The sequence below is a fragment of the Battus philenor genome, unplaced genomic scaffold, assembly GCF_028537555.1.
Source record: "Battus philenor isolate CCGP_79_NKW_IND1 unplaced genomic scaffold, ilBatPhil1.0.hap1 SCAF_16, whole genome shotgun sequence".
Lineage (NCBI taxonomy): Eukaryota > Metazoa > Arthropoda > Insecta > Lepidoptera > Papilionidae > Battus > Battus philenor.
In genome coordinates, this window is record NW_027181678.1 from 5,974,878 (window position 1) to 5,995,068 (window position 20,191).

The 20,191-nt window shown below is 35.5% G+C and overlaps 1 protein-coding gene and 1 non-coding gene across 2 annotated transcripts; one reads left to right on the plus strand and one right to left on the minus strand.

Annotated features, from left to right (window-relative positions):
* Positions 1-8,732: 8,732 nt before the first annotated feature.
* Positions 8,733-13,386, plus strand: emc (Basic helix-loop-helix domain-containing extra-macrochaetae). The gene is made up of 2 exons (XM_068762128.1): positions 8,733-9,174; positions 12,238-13,386. The coding sequence occupies exons 1-2, from the start codon at positions 8,800-8,802 to the stop codon at positions 12,280-12,282; spliced, it is 420 nt and encodes a 139-aa protein (XP_068618229.1). The 5' UTR covers positions 8,733-8,799; the 3' UTR covers positions 12,283-13,386.
* A 2,091-nt stretch (positions 13,387-15,477) lies between these two features.
* TRNAR-ACG (transfer RNA arginine (anticodon ACG)) lies at positions 15,478-15,550 on the minus strand. Its single transcript has one exon. It is a non-coding gene; the product is annotated as a tRNA-Arg (tRNA).
* Between the last annotated feature and the right edge of the window lie 4,641 nt (positions 15,551-20,191).

The following is a 20,191-nucleotide window of genomic DNA, read 5'->3' on the forward strand; positions in this document are numbered from 1 at the left end:
CTGTGACCCGTGCACCGATTCCCAGGCCGCCTTCTCGTTCACATGAAAACATCGACTTTCTCATCGGAAACTTTTGACTCCTGACCTAACGGTGAACTGTAATTGTATTGAATCACCGCCGTGTTAACAACGCAGCTTTCCCGAAATGTGAATATCAAATATTTAATATTTTTTGTTCATTTATTTCCTTTTATTGCAGTTTATTTTTAAGTAATTTATTTTAACACCAGCCTGTTTTATGATTTACGAATGAATAGTGACGGTCCGCCTAAAAACTACAAGAAATAAAAATAAAACCGGTAATCTCTCTCAATATCAGCGTTGTAGTAAATTCGTTTTGTTGTTACTTTTATAACACTTTTCCCATATTCATTTTAAGCTAAGCCACCTATAAAAATCTTTTTTTTTTACTAATGGCATTTGACAATGATAAACGTAAAACGTAATAATACTACTAATGAGATAATATATGTATGTACCTGTGTATACACAGGTAAATATTTTTACCAAAAACATATTATATAACATATCTCATAAACCTTCTCCCTGTATGTGTAATCGTAATATTTGGTACTATACCTACTTAGGATTATTTTGTTATATGGACAATTTAGTTATCGCATGTATTAGAAAACTATGTATATATTAGTTTAGTGTTCAATTACTTCTCCAGCACCGTGTTACCGTTCTTACGAAAGTAATAATGGTCAGTCTCAGTGGTTTTAAATCTTAGCAGCATAAGACACAACATCAATAATAAATGACAAAATAAATTTTAGATATTTTTATTATTATACTATAACTACAAATTAATTCCTTATATAATTTTTTGTGTTCTATCTAATCACAATATTACATAACAGCCACACCCCTATTTATCTTCAATGATTAAAGCGATTGTTGGAAAGCGTGCAGTGCATTCGATGCGCGAAACAAAACCCAATATAAGATCGGCGCACGCGGCGGCACGTGACCTCTGAGCGCGTAATGAGACCGCACCTGCAGGTCACGGAATTATGGGATTTCTCGCGCCCTCCCGTGGGACCGGAGGGATCCTATCGCTCGAATTGGAAATGTTTGCTCTGTCAATAATTGCACACGAAGGAGTAATATCTGAAAACCAATATAGTCGCCGGTTATTTATTTATGGCCTTCGACTAAATAATATATTTCTACGTCTGAATTTTCAGTTACTAATAAGTTTAAAAATTGTTTTTCTAAATTATCAAATTTACGCTTCTATATGGCCATAACATATTTTTTAAATAAAATATCCGGTAAAGATTAGTACTGTGATGAATATAAGAACTTACTATCAATATACCTTGGCCAAAAATATTAGGTACCTCCACACAACACGTGCAGTCCAAAATAAATGGCAAAAATTATTCATCTGTTTAACAATACAATTTGAGGCGATAAAAATACTATTCTTAACAATAGAAAATGCCTAAAAGCACCCATAAAACATCTGGCCCACAAATTGTGAAAAACGGTGCTAATGGAAAATTAATAACATATGTTTGTCAGTTTTGTTTTGACCGCCTATATATATTATGAAAAAAATATACTATCCGAAATCTACCTGACTTTTATTATCAATGTTCTTCTATGGACTACAGAATTTCATAATCTTAAATACCGCGCTATATGGCCAGCCTGAATAATTATTGTTACTATTTGCCTTTGGAGCTGTTACGAAAAGAACTACCCTTACCAAACTTAGACTTTATTGTGGACCTGTATTTTAGAGTATGTTTTAACCAAATTTAAATAGTCTTGATTTAATAGTGCATTATATTCAGGGTCATTGGTTTTAGGTGTAAAAGTTTTGAATGAATGAATATATAATATCTACACATTTTCTGAGAAAAGTTCTTTATTACTTGTTAGATAAAAGCTTCACATCTTTTGTACCAACATATTTCCAATTGGCCTGTATAAAGTGTGTTACTCTGAAATATGTTCTCTTATAAAATGCGACAGGTCTATAAATTATAGCAATACAAAGTATGCAGGGATAGATAGTAAACAATAACTAAGTTTAATATGTATTAATTCAAATTGAAATTAACGCCTTTCCTTGCTATTTTATCATTACGTTGTTTATTATTTCTGTATTTATTGTTTTTTCGAAAGGATGTTACATTCTTTTAATTGTCAGCAATTATTACACATTGAAAAGACCATCTCAATAATAAAATCTGTTTAAATGTCACTTCACGGATCGTAGACAGATTAAACGTACCGCTAATATAATGATCATTTATCAATCAAAACAACAGGCGAAGAATTTCAATTAGAATTGAGAAATCGAACAAAACACGCAATAAGCCATTGTTTTGAGTGCATTTAGTAAATGGATGAAGCGAAACAACTAGCCTCGATCAAGCGGGGTGTATCACGCGATGGGAGCGACACGCGCACGGCACTCCCACGGCACGCGCGCTGCCCCCGCCCTGTGCCTAACACAAAGCCCTTAATGAAACAGCTATCGATTGTTAGATATCTTACTTCGGCTCAAAGGCATAGTAACAGCCAATATATTTTATAAAAATGTCAAATGTAATACATATTGCGTTAAAGAATATTTTGTTGCATATTTATTTATACACTTATTGATATTATTATCGTATGATTATTTAAAGTGGCTACTTATGTACGTCACGAGAACAATGAGAGAAGAACCCAATTCGACAGAGACTAGAAACATATTGAATATATATGATTCTAGTTTTTATGAAATAACCTCATAAGGCGTCCCTTCAAGTTAAAGCTTTTGTGACTATTTTATAACATTCTTAGTACAGTAGATAAATATGCAAGAAGTGTTTATGTACATACATACTGTTTGCATCATCTTATTTTCCATCATTTGTAGAAAGCAATTTTTTTATTTAGTATTCGACAAGTCAATAACTTCTGAGAGTACAGTCTGCAGGAACAGCTAGTAAATAATTATAAACTTTTATATATAATTCGAATTTTTTAAACGCTTTTTCTTATAATACACTTATTACACCACTAACCAATAACTCTGTACATTGGAATGGAACAAGCTATTTTATTTCGCTTTTTGGAACGTGTGCTTATGTTACATAGTAAACATATGAGAGTGAGTTTGGGTTCGAGCCGTGTTTCCTAAGGGAGCCTTCGAGCATTATTACTGTTACGAGAAGCCCCGTGCTAGCACCAACTCTATGACATTTCAAACCCAGTAAAATGGCAACAGGTGAATAGTCCATAGCAAAAAAACAATTATGCGCTTAATTAATTGCTTAGTTTGCCCAATTCGGTAACACGGTTAAAAGTAGCAGTCCGAGACCAGGATCCCGGACCTATAAAAGCGGTGTTAGCTAAGCACCATTCGTGCCGTCTAACATACCGCTACCTCTAAGATACGGAAACCGCAAATGCCTCTCGATCAGCATTATAGTCCATATCAAAAAACAATGATAAGTTTCCACGAAAATAAAAAACCATAATTTAAACATTTGACATTTCTAATGAATTTGTTTTGTAATTAGAAAATACATGCTGTTATTTCCTAGTAAGGAGACAGGGCCTTAAATTTAAACCATATATTACTAGTATCTATTAAAAAAATACCTTTAAAAGTTAACAGACTGACCATAAACAGCATTTACGATACCTTATGAAAACCTGTTTTTGTCTTATATTGCACTCGGACACAATAACAAAAGCACCTGCAAAATGTCGCCGTTTAAATATTAGGCTTTATGTACATCGTGAACAATATGAGCATAGTATAAAGATTTTTTATTTTTTAAGATGGTAACCAGCCTACATTTATTTATTTTTTACTTTGTTCGCAAGAGAAGTGGGTGTGCACGATTCTTATTAACAGCTATTTAAAGTAATAGAATACACATTTACTAAAGATTATCTAAACTATCACAAATATCTTTATAAATAAATGCCCATTATGTCATTTAAAAAAAATAATAATTCAAAACTACTAAGAAAGTACAATAGATGTGCTCTTAAAAGTACAACTTCTAATATTTACGTCACATTAAGGATGCGTGGGATGTGTACACACCTTTAAAATATTTACGGCGCCGTAATACTTTATCTTTTTCGTTTTTACAAGTGTTGTCGCCTACGTAACAATGGACTTTACCTGTCCATCCAATCTTCCAGAACAAATTGCACCGCGAAGGGCTTTCAATGGAAGATTAAATAGTAGACAAAGACCAGTTAATACGTGTGCTCACAATATAGTTACGTTACAGGTAAATTGTCTGCAAGTGAGTCTAATTGCAGAAGTAGGTGTAAAATCACGTTTTGGTAGTAAACGGTCAAACAAATGTTAATAGCTAATGCTAAATGTGAAATAATATGCTATAACACATTTCCACTTCTTAACATTGGCCTTGGCGACTGGTCCACGGTCCCCTCTCTTATCCTTATTGACTCCAGCGACCATCTGTTCTGCAAATTATGTGGTCTGCCCACTTCTATTTCAGTTTGTCTATCCGATTAACTACGTCGGTTACTTTCGTTGGTTAACTGATTCCAAGAGGTAGTCCTGTTGTGATAATGCTTTAAATATAGTATATAAGCATATGACATGTTAAATAAACTTGGAAGCAAACTTGGAACAAACAAACAAAACAGTATTTTTATCCAAGCAAACATATATTGTTCTCAAGGGTCTTACATTCTCCATTCAGGCCAGAAAGTATTCTATAAAAGCATAAACGTGAAAGCGATTAATCAATTTATAAGTACCATTTAATTTTATAATTTTAATTAAAATGAAAAAGTAACTTTTTTGATGAATTTATTTATCATAAACTTCAACTCTTTAGAAGTTAATGATATTAATCTATAGATAAAGACAAATTAATTGCTTTTTTCTATCGGTCAGGCCATAACTTCAGAACGACTACCGATTTTTATCCCTTTTTATAATTTTCATAATACATAGTAGACGGTTCATATACGAAACAAAATTTAAAAATACGCAGAAACTTCAAAAAATATTGTTACTATCATAACTTTGCGCATTTAACAAATTATTCGTTATTATCCTAGCGTGTTTGATAGTTCACAATGCTAATTCATATTGTCTTATAACTACTGCATCGGTAAATATAAATCAAACACAAAGTTAATCAATTTATTTCGCATATAATCGATAACTACAGTGATATCTACAAAATATGTTAGATTTGTTTAATTTTTTCTTTTGCAGCGTGACATGCATTATTACTTCTAGCAGTAGAAAAGTCTGTGGAGACTGTTAGTACTGTACATTCATTAGCAGTATTAAGAAAAGAAGTGTTTCTATTGATCAATAAATATTACTGATAATATACACAATCGTCGACCGCGTAACGTGAACCATGTTCAGTTGTTACTTCCCGCTTTACTCGACTGCACAGAAACAGGTTTTGTGGGAATACATAATGTTATGAAGCTATAAATATATGATAGCATAGTTTCACAAACGATTTTGATATTTAACCATTAATCGAATCTAAGACGAGTATACATAAAGGAGTATATATATATATATATACAACCACCTGTTTCCCAGTCGTGTCGCGAACTTATTAAACGCTTTCGGAGCATAAAATCCTTTCTTAAAACACCTTTATTTTGCAAAACGAATATTTATACCAAATTTTAAATCTCTAAGTCTTATGGTTCCAGAGATATCGTGATGATCAGTACATAGGTATATATCTCTTGTATAGATAGGTATAGCGTATTATAACATAATGAACTTATATATGAGCAATACAATGCGTCATTTATGAGAGATTACTAGATAGATTCTAAAATACAGCAGCATCTTCTAGATCCATAACACAAATGTTAAATGCATGCACGTATTCATTGTCTTCACACAACAGCATCATAGCATTAAAAACGAAAAAGCCAGGCTATTATTTACAAGCCGACGATAGCTAATTCAAATTATCCAGTCCAATTTATCAAATCGCTGCAACATTAGCAGACCGTACATTTTCAAATGAAGCAATTCACTACCTGAGTTCTTTACTCCCGTGTCCAAGGTGACTCGTGACTTTTTGCCGACGTCCTTTTTTATGGCCACCGCTTTATTATTACGATTTGGACCTCTTTGTGTGGTCGATTTGAACTGTTGTGATGTCTATGTGTCAAATATAAATATATTTAATATTCATACGTAGGTAAACAGAGCTCGAGTCTGGATCTAGTTTGAACCAAAGCTTTGTGAATGACCATCAAATGATTCAACGACGGAAATCTTGAAATCCGTTAACAAAAAAATAAAGGTTTTTAAAAAATATTAACATTGTCTGTTTTTAATACTAGTAGTACAATGTTTCAGGTACTATCGAAGTCATAATTTTTTATTGATTTGTTTTTATAACCCATATTAAAACTGTAAAGATTTGAAGACGTCTCGAACATAATTTATTTAGTTTGATTTTTGAGTCCTGTTCAATCTAAATTGACTAAACATTACCTGTAAATATTTAGTGACCACATCATTGTGAAAATGTTATTTAAAAAGATATATCAATAAGAGTAATGTGATTTAATGTAACCGTAATAATGTCGTGGTAAAAATTAAGATTCTCGAGGATTCAGGAGGCAAATGCAGCCTCCAGGACCTGTCGCGTGGGATCGCAGCAAGTGGATGCCGACACGTACGGCCATTGTTCATCCCCCCCTCTCTTCCCCCCTCTCACCGCTCCGGACCCGCGCCCACCCGATTGTTCCGACACGTAGATACGCACAACCTAATCGAAAAAGACGAATAACCCAAATAGGGCCGGCGTTTAATCTCAATTGATGAATCATCGCTTTGGTGTTTGCCGCTGTGATTTGTTAATGTTCTTTTGTCAAGGCCTCTCCATTTATTGCTGGTCAGGCTTACATCCCTTCAAAATAAATAAAAACAAAGTCAAATCCATGCACCGTTTGACACCGAAACAGCAAACAAATATGATAAATAGAACATTTTCAGTTATTTAAAACATAACAGTAAAAATGTTTACATATCTATATAATGATTTTGTTAACCGTAACCCGTTGTCTAAACCTCCTTCGCAGCATTATTGTCTGTATTAAAATACTCGACACTTCCGTATCTAAAAACAGAAACTATTTTTTTATGTTAATATAAATTAGTAATTTTGGCAGTATTAGTATTAAACTAATACCATACTTAATAAATATTAAGGCTCAGAATATAAGTATATTATAAATATGACGTTTAGTTTTTAGTGCACACGTGTAAATATGTGTATATATAAATATATATGTATATATAAATATATATGTATATATATATATATATATATATATTGTATAGTGTATATACATAAATATTTTATTTAGACTCAAAGCAGGAAATTAAATAAATATCGCGTTTTGCTTAAATTCTTTATTTTATTAAAAGAAGTAAATTAGTATCAAATAAATGAAAAACATTAAACCCTATAACTCACTTTTTAGTTTTCCTATTTTAACGAGATGCGGAACACCACGGCCTTCACTTGATGGTAAATAAGGCATTACAATAATTCGACCAATTGTCCAGCGCATAAAACGCTGTCCGACTTCACGCATCTCGCTGCGAGTCAAGTAATTCAATTACGAGAGATCAGTAGTCAAGGTCAACAATGTATTCAAGGATAACCTCAAGCACTGCATTTATTTCTTGACCGCAGATAACGTACGGGCGAAAACGAATTATGTACTCAATTTAAGTTTGACAGCCACGTATTTATTACTAACATAATATAGTTATTGAATAAAACCGATAGCCACAAAAACTAACAAGGCAACCTCTTGTTACAACTACAAACTATTCCCTAACAATAAATAATAATTTGCTTTAAACTATTTTGTAAATTATAAAGAAAGATTTAATTTATTACACTTAGGTTATGTGTTACTGTGAACTTAATGTCGAAGGCAATAATTTAATGAAATTAGGTAAAACGTGTTCATATTATAAACGAGAAAATATTAAGAAAAAAAATAAATCAAAAATCTTGACATTGATATATTGACATAGTATACGAACTATACTTGCATAAAATATATATATATGTATGGCTATAATATAATACATATATTTATGTAAACACATACATACAAGCACACATACAAGCTATATAAATATAGTTTGTTGTTACAATAGAAGAAATAATATTGATAAATATTTAGTAATGATCACTGTCATAAAGAATTTTAATATTACTATAGCATTTTCTAAAAAATCATAAAGCAAAAAAAAAATTTGGTTATTTTAGTCATTATACATAACACTATCGAAAGTCCTGCCATAGTGTCTACACCTGTACTTCTTGATACACCAATAAATTACCGGATCTTTAGACTATATTCAACCAATAAAAATAATAACTACAATTGCCAACTACTCACTAGCTCAGAGTGTATATGAAATCAACATGTTTTTAAAGATATTACTTCAAAAATGCCATTTAAAATTTACCAAAATTTAATTACAAGGGTATTCAAGAAATCATTTAGTAGTCTCAAAACAAACAAGCTCGCAGGACAAAGTGCGTGTCATGAGCGCAACGGCCTTAACCAGGGCCGGGCGGGCGGGCGCGGGCCATGGGAAAATCAGGCTTCGGCGCCCCCGCCCCGCGCGCCCATTGGCCGCCGATACCCGCCCCGCGCCCCACCGCCGCCCATAAATACAACGTCGCCGCGCGCATCTCCTCATTCCTCGCTCTCTGCTCGCCCGTAGCGCACGCATTACGCGGTACCGTTAACCAGTGTTCGTGTTCAGTGACCCAAGAGATGAAAGCCATAACGGCGATGTGCGCGACCGGAGCCTCCGTGCCGGCCATAGCCGGCGGCCGCGTGCAGCGGCACCGAGACGGCGAGAATGCTGAGATACAGATGTACCTCTCGAAGCTACAGGATTTAGTTCCATTTATGCCTAAGAACAGGCGGATCTCCAAATTGGAGGTGATCCAGCACGTGATTGACTACATATGCGACTTGCAGTCAGCGCTGGAGAATCACCCTGCTGTGGGACAGTTTGAGGCAGAAGCAGCTCTGGCGCCATGTTCCCCGCCATCACCGAAGCCCAGGCGCCGTCCTCTCGGAATTCGCGCGGCACCTAACACCATCCTGCGCACTCGACCTACCCAGCATCATTCAACCCACACGGTATGTCCTTTAGAAATTTACAAAACTTTAAAGTTTGAAGAGTATTAGTACTGTAATTACAACACCATACAAATATAATGTATACTAAAATTTAAAGCCATAAGCAATAAAAATTTTGTTTCAATAACGATTCCAAATCGTCATTTATTTTGAACATAAAGCTGTTCTGGCACACCGTTCGAATAGACACTATTGCATAAAAAGTAAATGAAATCGGCCGTGTCGATGTTTTTGCGGCGCGCACCTGCGCGTTTCGCAAGCGCGGGAAGGTAAAAGTGGAGATGCTGAGTTTCACAACTCGTGGCACGCACACATTGTGGTAAGCAAACTGTGAACAATGTATAAAATTTTATAGTTCATGTAATGTAGCCTGAAGCTACGAATATTTAATTTAGAACGTTAAAAACTTATCAATTTAATATTTGGCATGGTAATTATTATCGTAGGTTTTCTTTGATTAATGGGATCGTCGCTTGCGTCAGAGCATCATAAAATCTGCAGGTTCGAGTAAACAAGCAGTCGCAATCTAAACCGCTATTCACGCACGCGTGACGGCTGCTTTGAATTTCAGCCTTGAAACGCGGCCACCTGCGCCGGCGCCGCGTAAACGACCATGTACTGACACACAATCTGAATATTCAACGACATATTTATATTACCTCGTTTAACATTCCTATTAACACCTGCGTACTGTTTGGTCGTTCGTTTTAAAAGCGCTGTCAAAGTTCATTTCCTTGCAATCAAATGTACAATAAAACGCCGGCCGAGCCGAGATGAGACCGTCCGTCGTCCGCGGCAGGTGCATCCCTCAGGATTTATTCGTGCACACGCCCAAGGCGCGCTGCCCGTTTATACTTGGTCGCGCCACGTAAATTTTAGTCACTGCCAGTTGTTACAGCCCGGGGAAGCGTTCAAAACCAATGATTTAGGAGACACAAAGTGCTCCACCAACATAACGACCGCGCGACTGTCGAAATAAATGAAAACGTCGCGGCAATGATGTTGTTACCGCTAATTTGCGAGTTCACTAACGGCAATCACGCGTTGCAAATTTGAGACGTATCAAACGCGTAACTATTGCTACTATTTATAATTGACTGGTTCTGTTCACATAGAACGTAGTATATACATACGCTTACATATAAACGATATTTCAAATCAAGTGCAATCTAACAGCTGCCGGTAATTGTCAATTACCTTTATCCTTGCCCGAAGACTTAAATTGCTACTGCTCTTACTAACGCAGCAACCAACTTTAATTATCGTGACTTATTCATCAAACGGCGAGCAACTACTATTAGCTTCGGGCGGCAGCGGTATCGCACTGTACCTTCGTTATTTACTAATTCGCCGCCCACACGACACGTAAACTAATGGAATGTCGATTAATGTCACATTCCAAATATATACTGTATACAACGATGAAAAAAGGGAATAATTCGTGATCAAAAATGAAAAAGAACAAAGCCTGCGGGCAGTCGTGCTAGCGCTGATACTTTCGTAATGCGCGTCGTGAAGTATTTCACGGCGGTATCTCGCGGGGCATCGCCGCGCCACATAGCGCGGTCACGATCACTCGCTTCGGCTATTGCGACGGTAATTGCTATCCGGCCTTACACCTATAACTCTAGCGAACAATTCATCTACAGTCGTTCGCTTTTAAATTTCACGTTATCATACATCTTGAACTGCGCCATCTCTTACTCCGTTTGCCCTTTTACCTTCACGAATACTAAATGTCAGAATTGTCTCCCCACAGACGTTTGACTTTTCGCTCTAACTTTAATAAGCGCTTAGTTATTTAACGAGCATGCTTAGCCAAACAATCCATATCCACACCCCTTTATTATTTCTTTTGTGCCGCTCCCCAAACAAAAATATATCTTCCGTAACCAATTTCATATTATTATGATTCAGTTGCTGTAAGAGAAAGTAACAAATACTGAGTACAGACGATCAGGATAAAAATATCGATAACACTTAGTCATCCAATTAGTGCCCGCATGCTCCCATTCAAAATCAATTAAGAAACCCCGAAGCCCGCGCTCGTTTTGATTATAAATTCTGTTTTATTGGGAAGTTAAGCGCTCGAGAATCGATTCCGGCTAGGAACGAAGCCAGATAAATGTATCGGCAAAGCCAGTCGCGCCTACGCGCGCGTCCCCGCTGGCGACACTAACGAGCCGCCAGGTGTCCGCGCCCACGCAACCTCGCCCGCTCCTCTCAATATCTCAGTCTCCCCGTGGGTCGCATAAATCGCACGTGAAAGTTTTATGACCACCTTTACGCTTCTCCGAAGTTATAAACCGCGGCGGCGAGTAGACAATGCAGCTCAGCCGCAAAACGGCTGGCGGACCTCCGCACACGTGCAGCGATTTCGCCGATTGCCTGGATTCCATCGCCAATCGATCGGGGGCATTGTGCGGGTAACGGTCGCTCACAGCTGCGAGGGCACACGTGGTGGCGGATAGCTAAATAAATGCGACGCACCTATTCATTATCCGGCCGACAATGCTCCTCTCATAAAGAGATTTCACGTGTTCGAGCTCGCGAAGTCTCGCGCGGGACATGTGCGCTCTCCCTTCGGATCGTATCCGTAAATAGGGTGTGGCCACGTGCGGTCGCTCAGCTGCGGCACGGATGTGAGCGGACACAGCGAGCGGGAAACAGTAATCTAACACTAGCAGACTAAAAAAGCGCTGCAGTCCAAGTGCCGTCCGAGTACTACGTTAAATGAATTCGGGCATGGCTCCGTTTTGTTGTAGCCATTAATAGAGCAATCACACCAGATGATGCTTGCACTTAAATTAGGGTAGCAAACAACTAGTCCATTGTACGGGACACTAATGAATTGAAACGGTGATGAAACAGCGCATATGCGGTGACAGATGGCCGGACGCGGGCGGGACGCGCAATGCGCACACTCGTCCGACACAGTGTTCGTAAATGCACTCGCAATCACAAACAGTATGGTGCTGTAGTTTTAGGGTTATTGGATAGAACAAAAAGTCACGCTTAAAATTTATTGGCAGTTAAATAACCTTCAACGTTTCTTTGTTACAGACTCCTGAAAAACAAGACCAACCTGACAGGCCCATGTCGTGCTAAACTACATTTAGGTTAATATTATGGACATTTTAATTTATGGTGAAACGTGAAGTTGTACCACGGGGCGCCAGGGGCGAAGAGGGCGCGACGAAGCACCAGCGGGGAGCCTCCACGACAGTTCCAGCGACCATCGTCCTGCGATGATATCCTAAAGCGATCTCGTTACGATCAATAAACTACTTTAATTTAATTAATTTGTGGCATTACAAGAAGACTTGAGGCATAGCGATGCAATGACCGCCGCCGGCGGCTAGTTTTGTTAATAGCGTTTCTTTTTTTGTATAAAGCTTTACTAGTTCTTAGTGAAATAAACGTAAATAAGTATGTAAATATATGGAGTGGTTTTTAAAACATCAAAACACCTATAAACCACCTATATATCTATGTTTTGTATCAAATTGCTATGTAAAATTGAGGACAAGATGCATACAAGTTTTGTCTGTATCTATTTTAAATTCAAATCATTTCTAGATTCTTAGTTTTTAAACAATGCTTCCATTTATATCAAAGACGTGAATCGATTTAAAGTTGATTTACTTATTATAATTTAAGTTAAAAACTTCACTAGTATGATTGTGTTGCGATTTTGTTGCTAAGAGTATTGAATTATTTTGACGTAAGTGCTTGACGCAAGAATTCTTTTTTTTTTAACTTAAATCTTGCGTGGGGCACTGGTGATGTAAATAGTGTATCTAAAGTGAAATCTTATATTAAAAGAACATAAAGGCAAATTATCGATTTAAAACTATTATGATTTTATTTTGAATTTAAGGTGAAAATGCTTTAATTATCTTATATAATTCTTATTATGGTGTATTATGATTTTAATAGACTGTTATAGTTTTAGTTATTGAAAGATGCGTTGCAAATGTCTGACAACTTGTATTGTTGGTAGAATACTAGGTATGAGAATACTATTGGGAATCCAACTTGCAAACGGGCTGCTTGGTTCCAAGAAGTCACAAACTACAATATAAATAATATATTATTACTTTGTTATTTATCAACAACAACATCTTTGTTTAGACGATATACTTTTGCACTGATTTTTTTAAATGAAACTTCTCTAATCAAACGATATGAAAATAAAAAGTATTTAAAATACCCTTGTTTTTGTTTCTTACCGTTATATGCTATTTAAAATATATTAAATTTTTATCTGTGATGCAACTATGCTAGAACTAATCCCTAAACTATTAAAGCAGTAGCAATTAGTACTCTTATAAATAAATGCCTAAATTACGAAAAACTAGTCAAAACTATCAAGAAATATATTAAAACTCTACGGTAACCATGGCAAAAAAAAACGAATTTAACCGGGCAATTTTATTTTTGTTTTTGCCAAATTTTTTTTCTTTATAAGTTAGCCATTGCCCAATGTAACACTAATATACAATTGTATCACCCCAATCCGATACTTATAATGAAGTCAAAGAATTAACACGCTTGTATATTACAGACTTCATAAATTTAATTTGTCATTTAATGGCTTTTTTGAAAAGCACTTAGTTTTTTTAAAAATTAAAACAGAAAATGTAATATTTACAAAAAAAATAATAGGCGTATCCAATTACAATCATGAAAAACAAAACATTAATATTGGACATATTTTCGCGGCGACCACGGTTGTTCAATTCAGAATTTTTTGGAAAAACTAAATAAACGCTACGCCTTTTTTCGTCAATCAAATATTGGTTTGCAAAAAATAAGTGAAAAATAAAACTGCAATTTTCTTAACACATTCTTTGAGATAGTGCCTACTAACATAATCCGTCGTATAATCAAGAAGGCCCTGTGATGCAACGTATAACTCGTCCTGTCTACGGATCAGAAGATTCCAGGTTCGAATCCTGGCAGGATCGTTAATAAAATTTTACCGTAATTGTAGTATGTGTGGCAAATCAACCGAGGCTTCCCAAGGAGTACTCTGACTTCGCTACCTTAAAAGAAGTTTTTGGCTAAGCCCTGCCCCATTGCACTTGCGGAATCTGCAAATGCAGCTTGGACAGTAGTACAAGTGTTAAAAAGCCTCAATATCGTGAAAAGGCTAACGGAAAATTGGACTTGCAATTAATTCACCATTTTATTAACTGTGTGACATCTAGCAAAGTTCTGTTAAAAGTACATGTCGCCAATACGCCTATTTTTAGAAAAATAATTTTAATTAATATTTTTTTTAAATATTAGTACAACTGTTATGAGGCCCTGGCTAGCTAGTTTACACTGTAACCTGTCTTCTCAATTATAATCTTTATCGTGTTTTAGTAAAAACATTTAAATTTTGACACATTCATAGAATACTAAAAAAAATTACGTAAAAGAAAATAAGACAGATTCTTAAGGAAAAATACGCATAAATATTCGTTTAAAAATATTTAACCAAATGGATTAGTAAATAAATCGCTTTTTCATTTTTACCGGGGTAACATTGGAAATTACAACGTAAAAATATACATATTTAGTTGAGACACACGAGTGCAGATGATTTCGAAAGGTAACATTCTCACAAGTTAACACAAAAAAATAAGATAATGCATTTCGCGGAAGGTGAAGGCAATAGTTAGTCAAATTGTTTAATTTTGAAAAAGCAAAACCAAGAATAAATTAAACATGGTTATTTATAACTTATAGTAAGGAAATGTTTAGAGTTTAGCCGAAACAATGACCCTAACGTCATATATATATATTGTTACAGGTAACTAAATCTATTGAACACAAAGCTAAACAACTTTTTTATAAATATATTTATAAATTCTAAGTTCGCATTCCTTTTCGCATATGTCTAATCAAGAATCTCAAAATTGGGAAGCTTCATGAACGGATGCGGTGATCACGCGATTGCATCACGGCCAATTATCGCGACTACAATATTTGATCAGCTGCGAGTTTACTTCAATCATCACTATAATTCTCAGTATAGGAAAATGAACCTAAGCCGATATGAACTTGAGTTCGAAATAATTTGCAGATTTCATAAACATAAAGGAAACGACTTTACACCGTGCCTTTATTAAAATAAGGTTGAAAACCGGTTAACGCACAAATGTGCTCCATAACTAGTTTGTTCACTAAACAAGCCAACGTTGTTAAAACGTTCAACAATACGGCTAATTATCAAGGTGAGCGGGTGAAAACAAAAAGAAGGGAATCTAAAGGTGTATAAAAACTAGATAGTTAAAAATAAAATTTTGTATACGACCCTGCCAGGATTCGAACCTGGAATCTTCTGATCCGTAGTCAGACGCGTTATCCGTTGCGCCACAGGGCCTATGGGGAAATAGGTTAAATTTTTGTTACTGTTAAATAATATGTACATAAAAATAAAAGTTATTAGATTTATTTTATTTACGTATACTTATTAATAAAATATTTATTATATTAATGCTTCAAGTAATCAAATTTGTTTGCCTTTCAAAATTTATTTATAATTTTAGATAATTTTCATTTTTACAATTTAGCAGACACAACATGAGTTCCACTATGTGAAAGTACGACATAATCAAGGTCGCGGGATGTCGCTGGATGCGGGGAGCGCAAGGCCTATGGAAGTAAATGCTTCCAGTGGGCATCCATCGGCTGACATGATAATTGTCTATCAATTCTCTATGGACGTAAACATTCACGACAGAGTAAATAGGGCGATGAAGTTTGAGCGGAGGTGTTATTATTTAAAAGCACGACGGTTCCCCCGGGAGTCAAGGCACGGACCGTTACCTTGTATATTCCACTTATACTTGGATTACGATGCCGCCAATCTCTGAGGTCGATTGAATTATGATCTGTTTAAAGTGTACTGACAAGTATTCGACGAAATAAAACACGTCTTAATTTACTGCAAATATTAATTTTTATTAGTCCAAATCTTTTGGATTTTATAATATTAGCCATATTTTTTGGCTAAAATACCAACATCATTTCATTACCACTACAATTTCCACCATAAGACGTTTACTTCCTACTCCATATATTTGCAATAAGACCGGTCGGAAACCAACTGCATACCACGTTCTCAAATGACCTTAATAAGGACGCCTATCCACAGAGGAGGGTTAAAACTAGGCTAATATACACGCTCTTTGGTTCTTGCTTAATTTATTTGGTTCTATACCACTTAAAATTTAAAACAATCATTAAAGTTTACAATGTACAAGTTGTGCACTTTAAATATTTTCATCATAAGATTGACTCATTCAATTTATATCATTCAAAATTGTTGTATTCTCTATAATTAAATATTAAATTTAACATCGATTTTAAATCACTTAATTTTTGGCGGCTTCTTATAGATATCTAGATATAGTAAAGGAATCTCTGGTTAAGTGGAGCGTACGGCAAACTCCGTTATCATATTTGATAACACTGCGATTGCACAGGTGTGGCCGTACCGTCGACCTTCGCGCGGTGCATGGCTCCTCGTCGTGCCCGGATTGTACCTGTCGCACTTGATACGTTGCGAATAACAATCCGCAAAAACAATCTCAACAAATCGGTATCAATACAAATCTATTTTTTTTATAAGTAGAAACTTATTTTCACTATAATTCATCCAATTAATATTTAGTTCACTCAGAACAAACATAACGAAGCGTTACAAACAAGGACCTCTGGGAGGGGACCACGGCTTGATTGGTCACTGGTATCGCGCTTAGCTTTGTCATTTCCATCGTTGGGAGGTAAAATGGTGACAAAAACTCAATCAGCGTTAAGTAATCTTATGTTACTGGATATCTATCTACTTTTACAACCTAGTCGAACTCATCAGAGTCTGTAAATCCAGATTTCGCGATTAACAAATCAGGGTATGTAAAAATCAATAGTATTTTATACAAACTGATTCATAATATCCATATAATGCGCTATTAAATGTGATCATATCTGATATTTGAATTATTAAATGATACACCGCGTTTCTGCGTTGCCTTGAGATACATTATTATATACTTGAACGCGGCTGTCTTGTTATTTTCCACCCTTCCGCCTTTTAAATAGTAACAAAACAAACGATAAGCATTTTGTTGTTTTACAACATATGCTTTTCCCTAACCCGGTGAAATAAGTCATATAACAATCCGAGCCTATGTTTTTATAGGGGCAGAGACAGATTTACGAATTTTCTCTCTCTCTCACGGGCCTAGCGCCTTTAGTAGTCCCATTTAAAATCCATTCAGAAGTGAATATTTTTAACTCAATATAAAACCACTTACGTCTATAAACATAAACTAAAAGAACTGTGTTTTTTTACAATAGTATCCGAATCTATGTCCAGGTAAAATTCACTTTGAAAAGTAACTGGCCCCTTAATTTGCAGCCCTGTGCCCGGGCCCATGTGGCCTATACCTAAATCCAAAAGAAGCCAAGGTTTGGCAATGAAAAAAGAATGGATATGAATTTGCTGTTTGAATACTCGGTACACAACAAAAACTTGTAGGATCCACAACAACGTCGCCGATGGCTAATTTTCTAGAGAGATTAGAATAGTATAATTGCTCAAAATGTTTTAAACGTTACAATTGTTTCACTATAGACAAATTTGTACATAATTCTATAATTTCAACCGAACAAAACGTGGTTCAGCCTGTTCCGGTACTCTCAAATTTAAATGCGAAACGTATTTCAAGGGACAGCCCCTTTCCATTTCTCGGAGGCTTGTGCCCTTTCACTTCATAGAGCATCCACCTATGACACTAAAAATAGGCGGCCTCCCAAACCGAGGGTATGACGGTCTGAATCAAACCACAGAAATCCCTAGAGCTTGTTTACTGCAAAGAAGGTCAAGCGCTCACAACGATTGGTCAACACAAACTAGAGTTTAATGTAAGCTCTTTGCAGATCAGCATGCGTTTGGAACCAACGTTAAGTTGAAAGATTCCATTTTAGAGAAGCTAAATTTGATTCTTTTTATTTTTGAAAACAAATTGAGTTCTTCTGGCGTTCTACTCATGATGTAAGCAAGTAGCCAGCGTAAATGATCTTAAGTGTATAACAATATGAATAAGTGAATAAATAAAAATGAACGGTGAAGGCATTAATGCACACAAGCAAATATTAATAGCCAGTATTTAAAAAAATGTATTTCTAATTTGACTTTAAAATTTAGAGTCATGTTCCATCAATGTCCTTGGACAAATCTTTTTTAATTGGTGTTCGTTTACTTGTTACCTGTCCGACACATGCCTTCTCCATAGTTTTCAAATAGGACCGGTTTATAGCAGTCTACATCCAACGTCTACAATGAAGCTTTACCTGCTAGTAAGGCAGTAGCCAATTGCTTTCGAATCATATTAAAAATCTTACGTTAGTAAAAAATGCTACGTGGAAGAACAAGGATGTTCCGGCACTTATTTATTTATAACGTAATTTCACCACGAACGATAACAGCGCAGGTGGTGTACACAGGTGTGGGTTATCAGCGACACTTCGCGCCTCTGAAACCCGTTAAGAATCGTGTGTTAAATACATTGGCCGCCAGTACGCGCGCACTAAATTTTTACCAAGCATTCTCTACCAAGCTGCGCAGTATGGGCCGATTTGTGGCGAAAACTATCTAAGAGTGCTAATAATCTTTCCATTTTAAAGAATTTTTTTACGTCAAAATATCTATTTACCAAATTACAAAATATTATTTTCCGTGTGATTATTCTAATTCAATATTTAAATAAATTTTACAGATTATTTCGTAGCCTTTTATTTATTTACGTTCCAGACGTTTCAAACGAATTTCAGCACCCATGAGAAGGTAATAATCAACTTAGTTTTGGACATAAATGTCATAATTATGGACACGGCTTAACTGACAATATCATGGCGCAGACTTCCGGTTCCGATCTCGCTTGTTATTAAGACTATGGCTCACTTAAATTGACTTACTTATCTTCAACTTATCTTAATATTTGATATAGGTTGAAGATAAATAAGTTTTCACAAGTGATACTTCCACTTATGAAGACGTAATTATGACGTTACCTCTTGTTCACGTCAATTATTCGGAGATATCTTAATAAAAATAAAAATATATCTCTTCGTAATCCGTTAAAAATTAAGTATTTTCATAAGTATTAATCGCTTAAATATTATAATTTATGAAATCAACATTTTTTTTCACATAGAAATAATATTATAAGACTATATAAATAGTTTCTTCACTAAACCTACGCAAGACGTCGACGAGGGACATCGAGGTCTTTATGGAATATACCGCTTTTAAGTTTTTTAATTGTTCTGTTAATGATTTAAGCCTTAATCATAGAAAGCATTTATTTTCATTACAAAAAATTAAAGGTCAGTTACCTTTAATTTTTTGTAATGAAAATAAATCTTTATGTCTTAATAATCAACATTTTCACAAAATTACTAAAATATCTAACAACTATTACAAAGTTCATCTAAGTTAATACCAACTTTCTTAATGCACTTAACAAACATAACACTACTACTTCCTCTAAAGATTTCGCTAATTAATGTCGAGGCATTAGCATATTTATATCGCACGATATAACTTTATTAACTTCAAATAGAGAAAGTGATCTTTTTTCTTAATATATGTAATAAAATACACATTGACTTAAATCTGTCTTAACTGCTTATCAGAAACAGACGGAAATAGTTATTTGAATAATGTGGGTCTAATTGAAAGGATTGTTGAATCGACCCGGAAACATAAAGCTCGCCTTTGCACTAATCGCGTTTATCATAATCGAAGGAACCGTTTCTCAGATATAGCGGTAAGCAGACAGGTGGGTACAGCAGGTGTTTGCACTTGCGAGGTGTGAGCGCACTGGCACTGATAAGAATACTGATAACGAGTACTTTAATCATAGTGCGCGGCTCAAAGGCCTGGTCCACTTAAACTACGACAAACATGAAATTCGCAAAGAATAACAGTTACGCGCTTTAAATTTATACACATGAC

Coding starts and splice junctions, on each gene's coding strand:
- emc (XM_068762128.1), top strand. CDS start 8,800: ATGAAAGCCATAACGGCGATGTGCGCGACCGGAGCCTCCGTGCCGGCC. Junction 9,175..12,237: donor AGCATCATTCAACCCACACG/GTATGTCCTTTA, acceptor TCTTTGTTACAG/ACTCCTGAAAAACAAGACCA.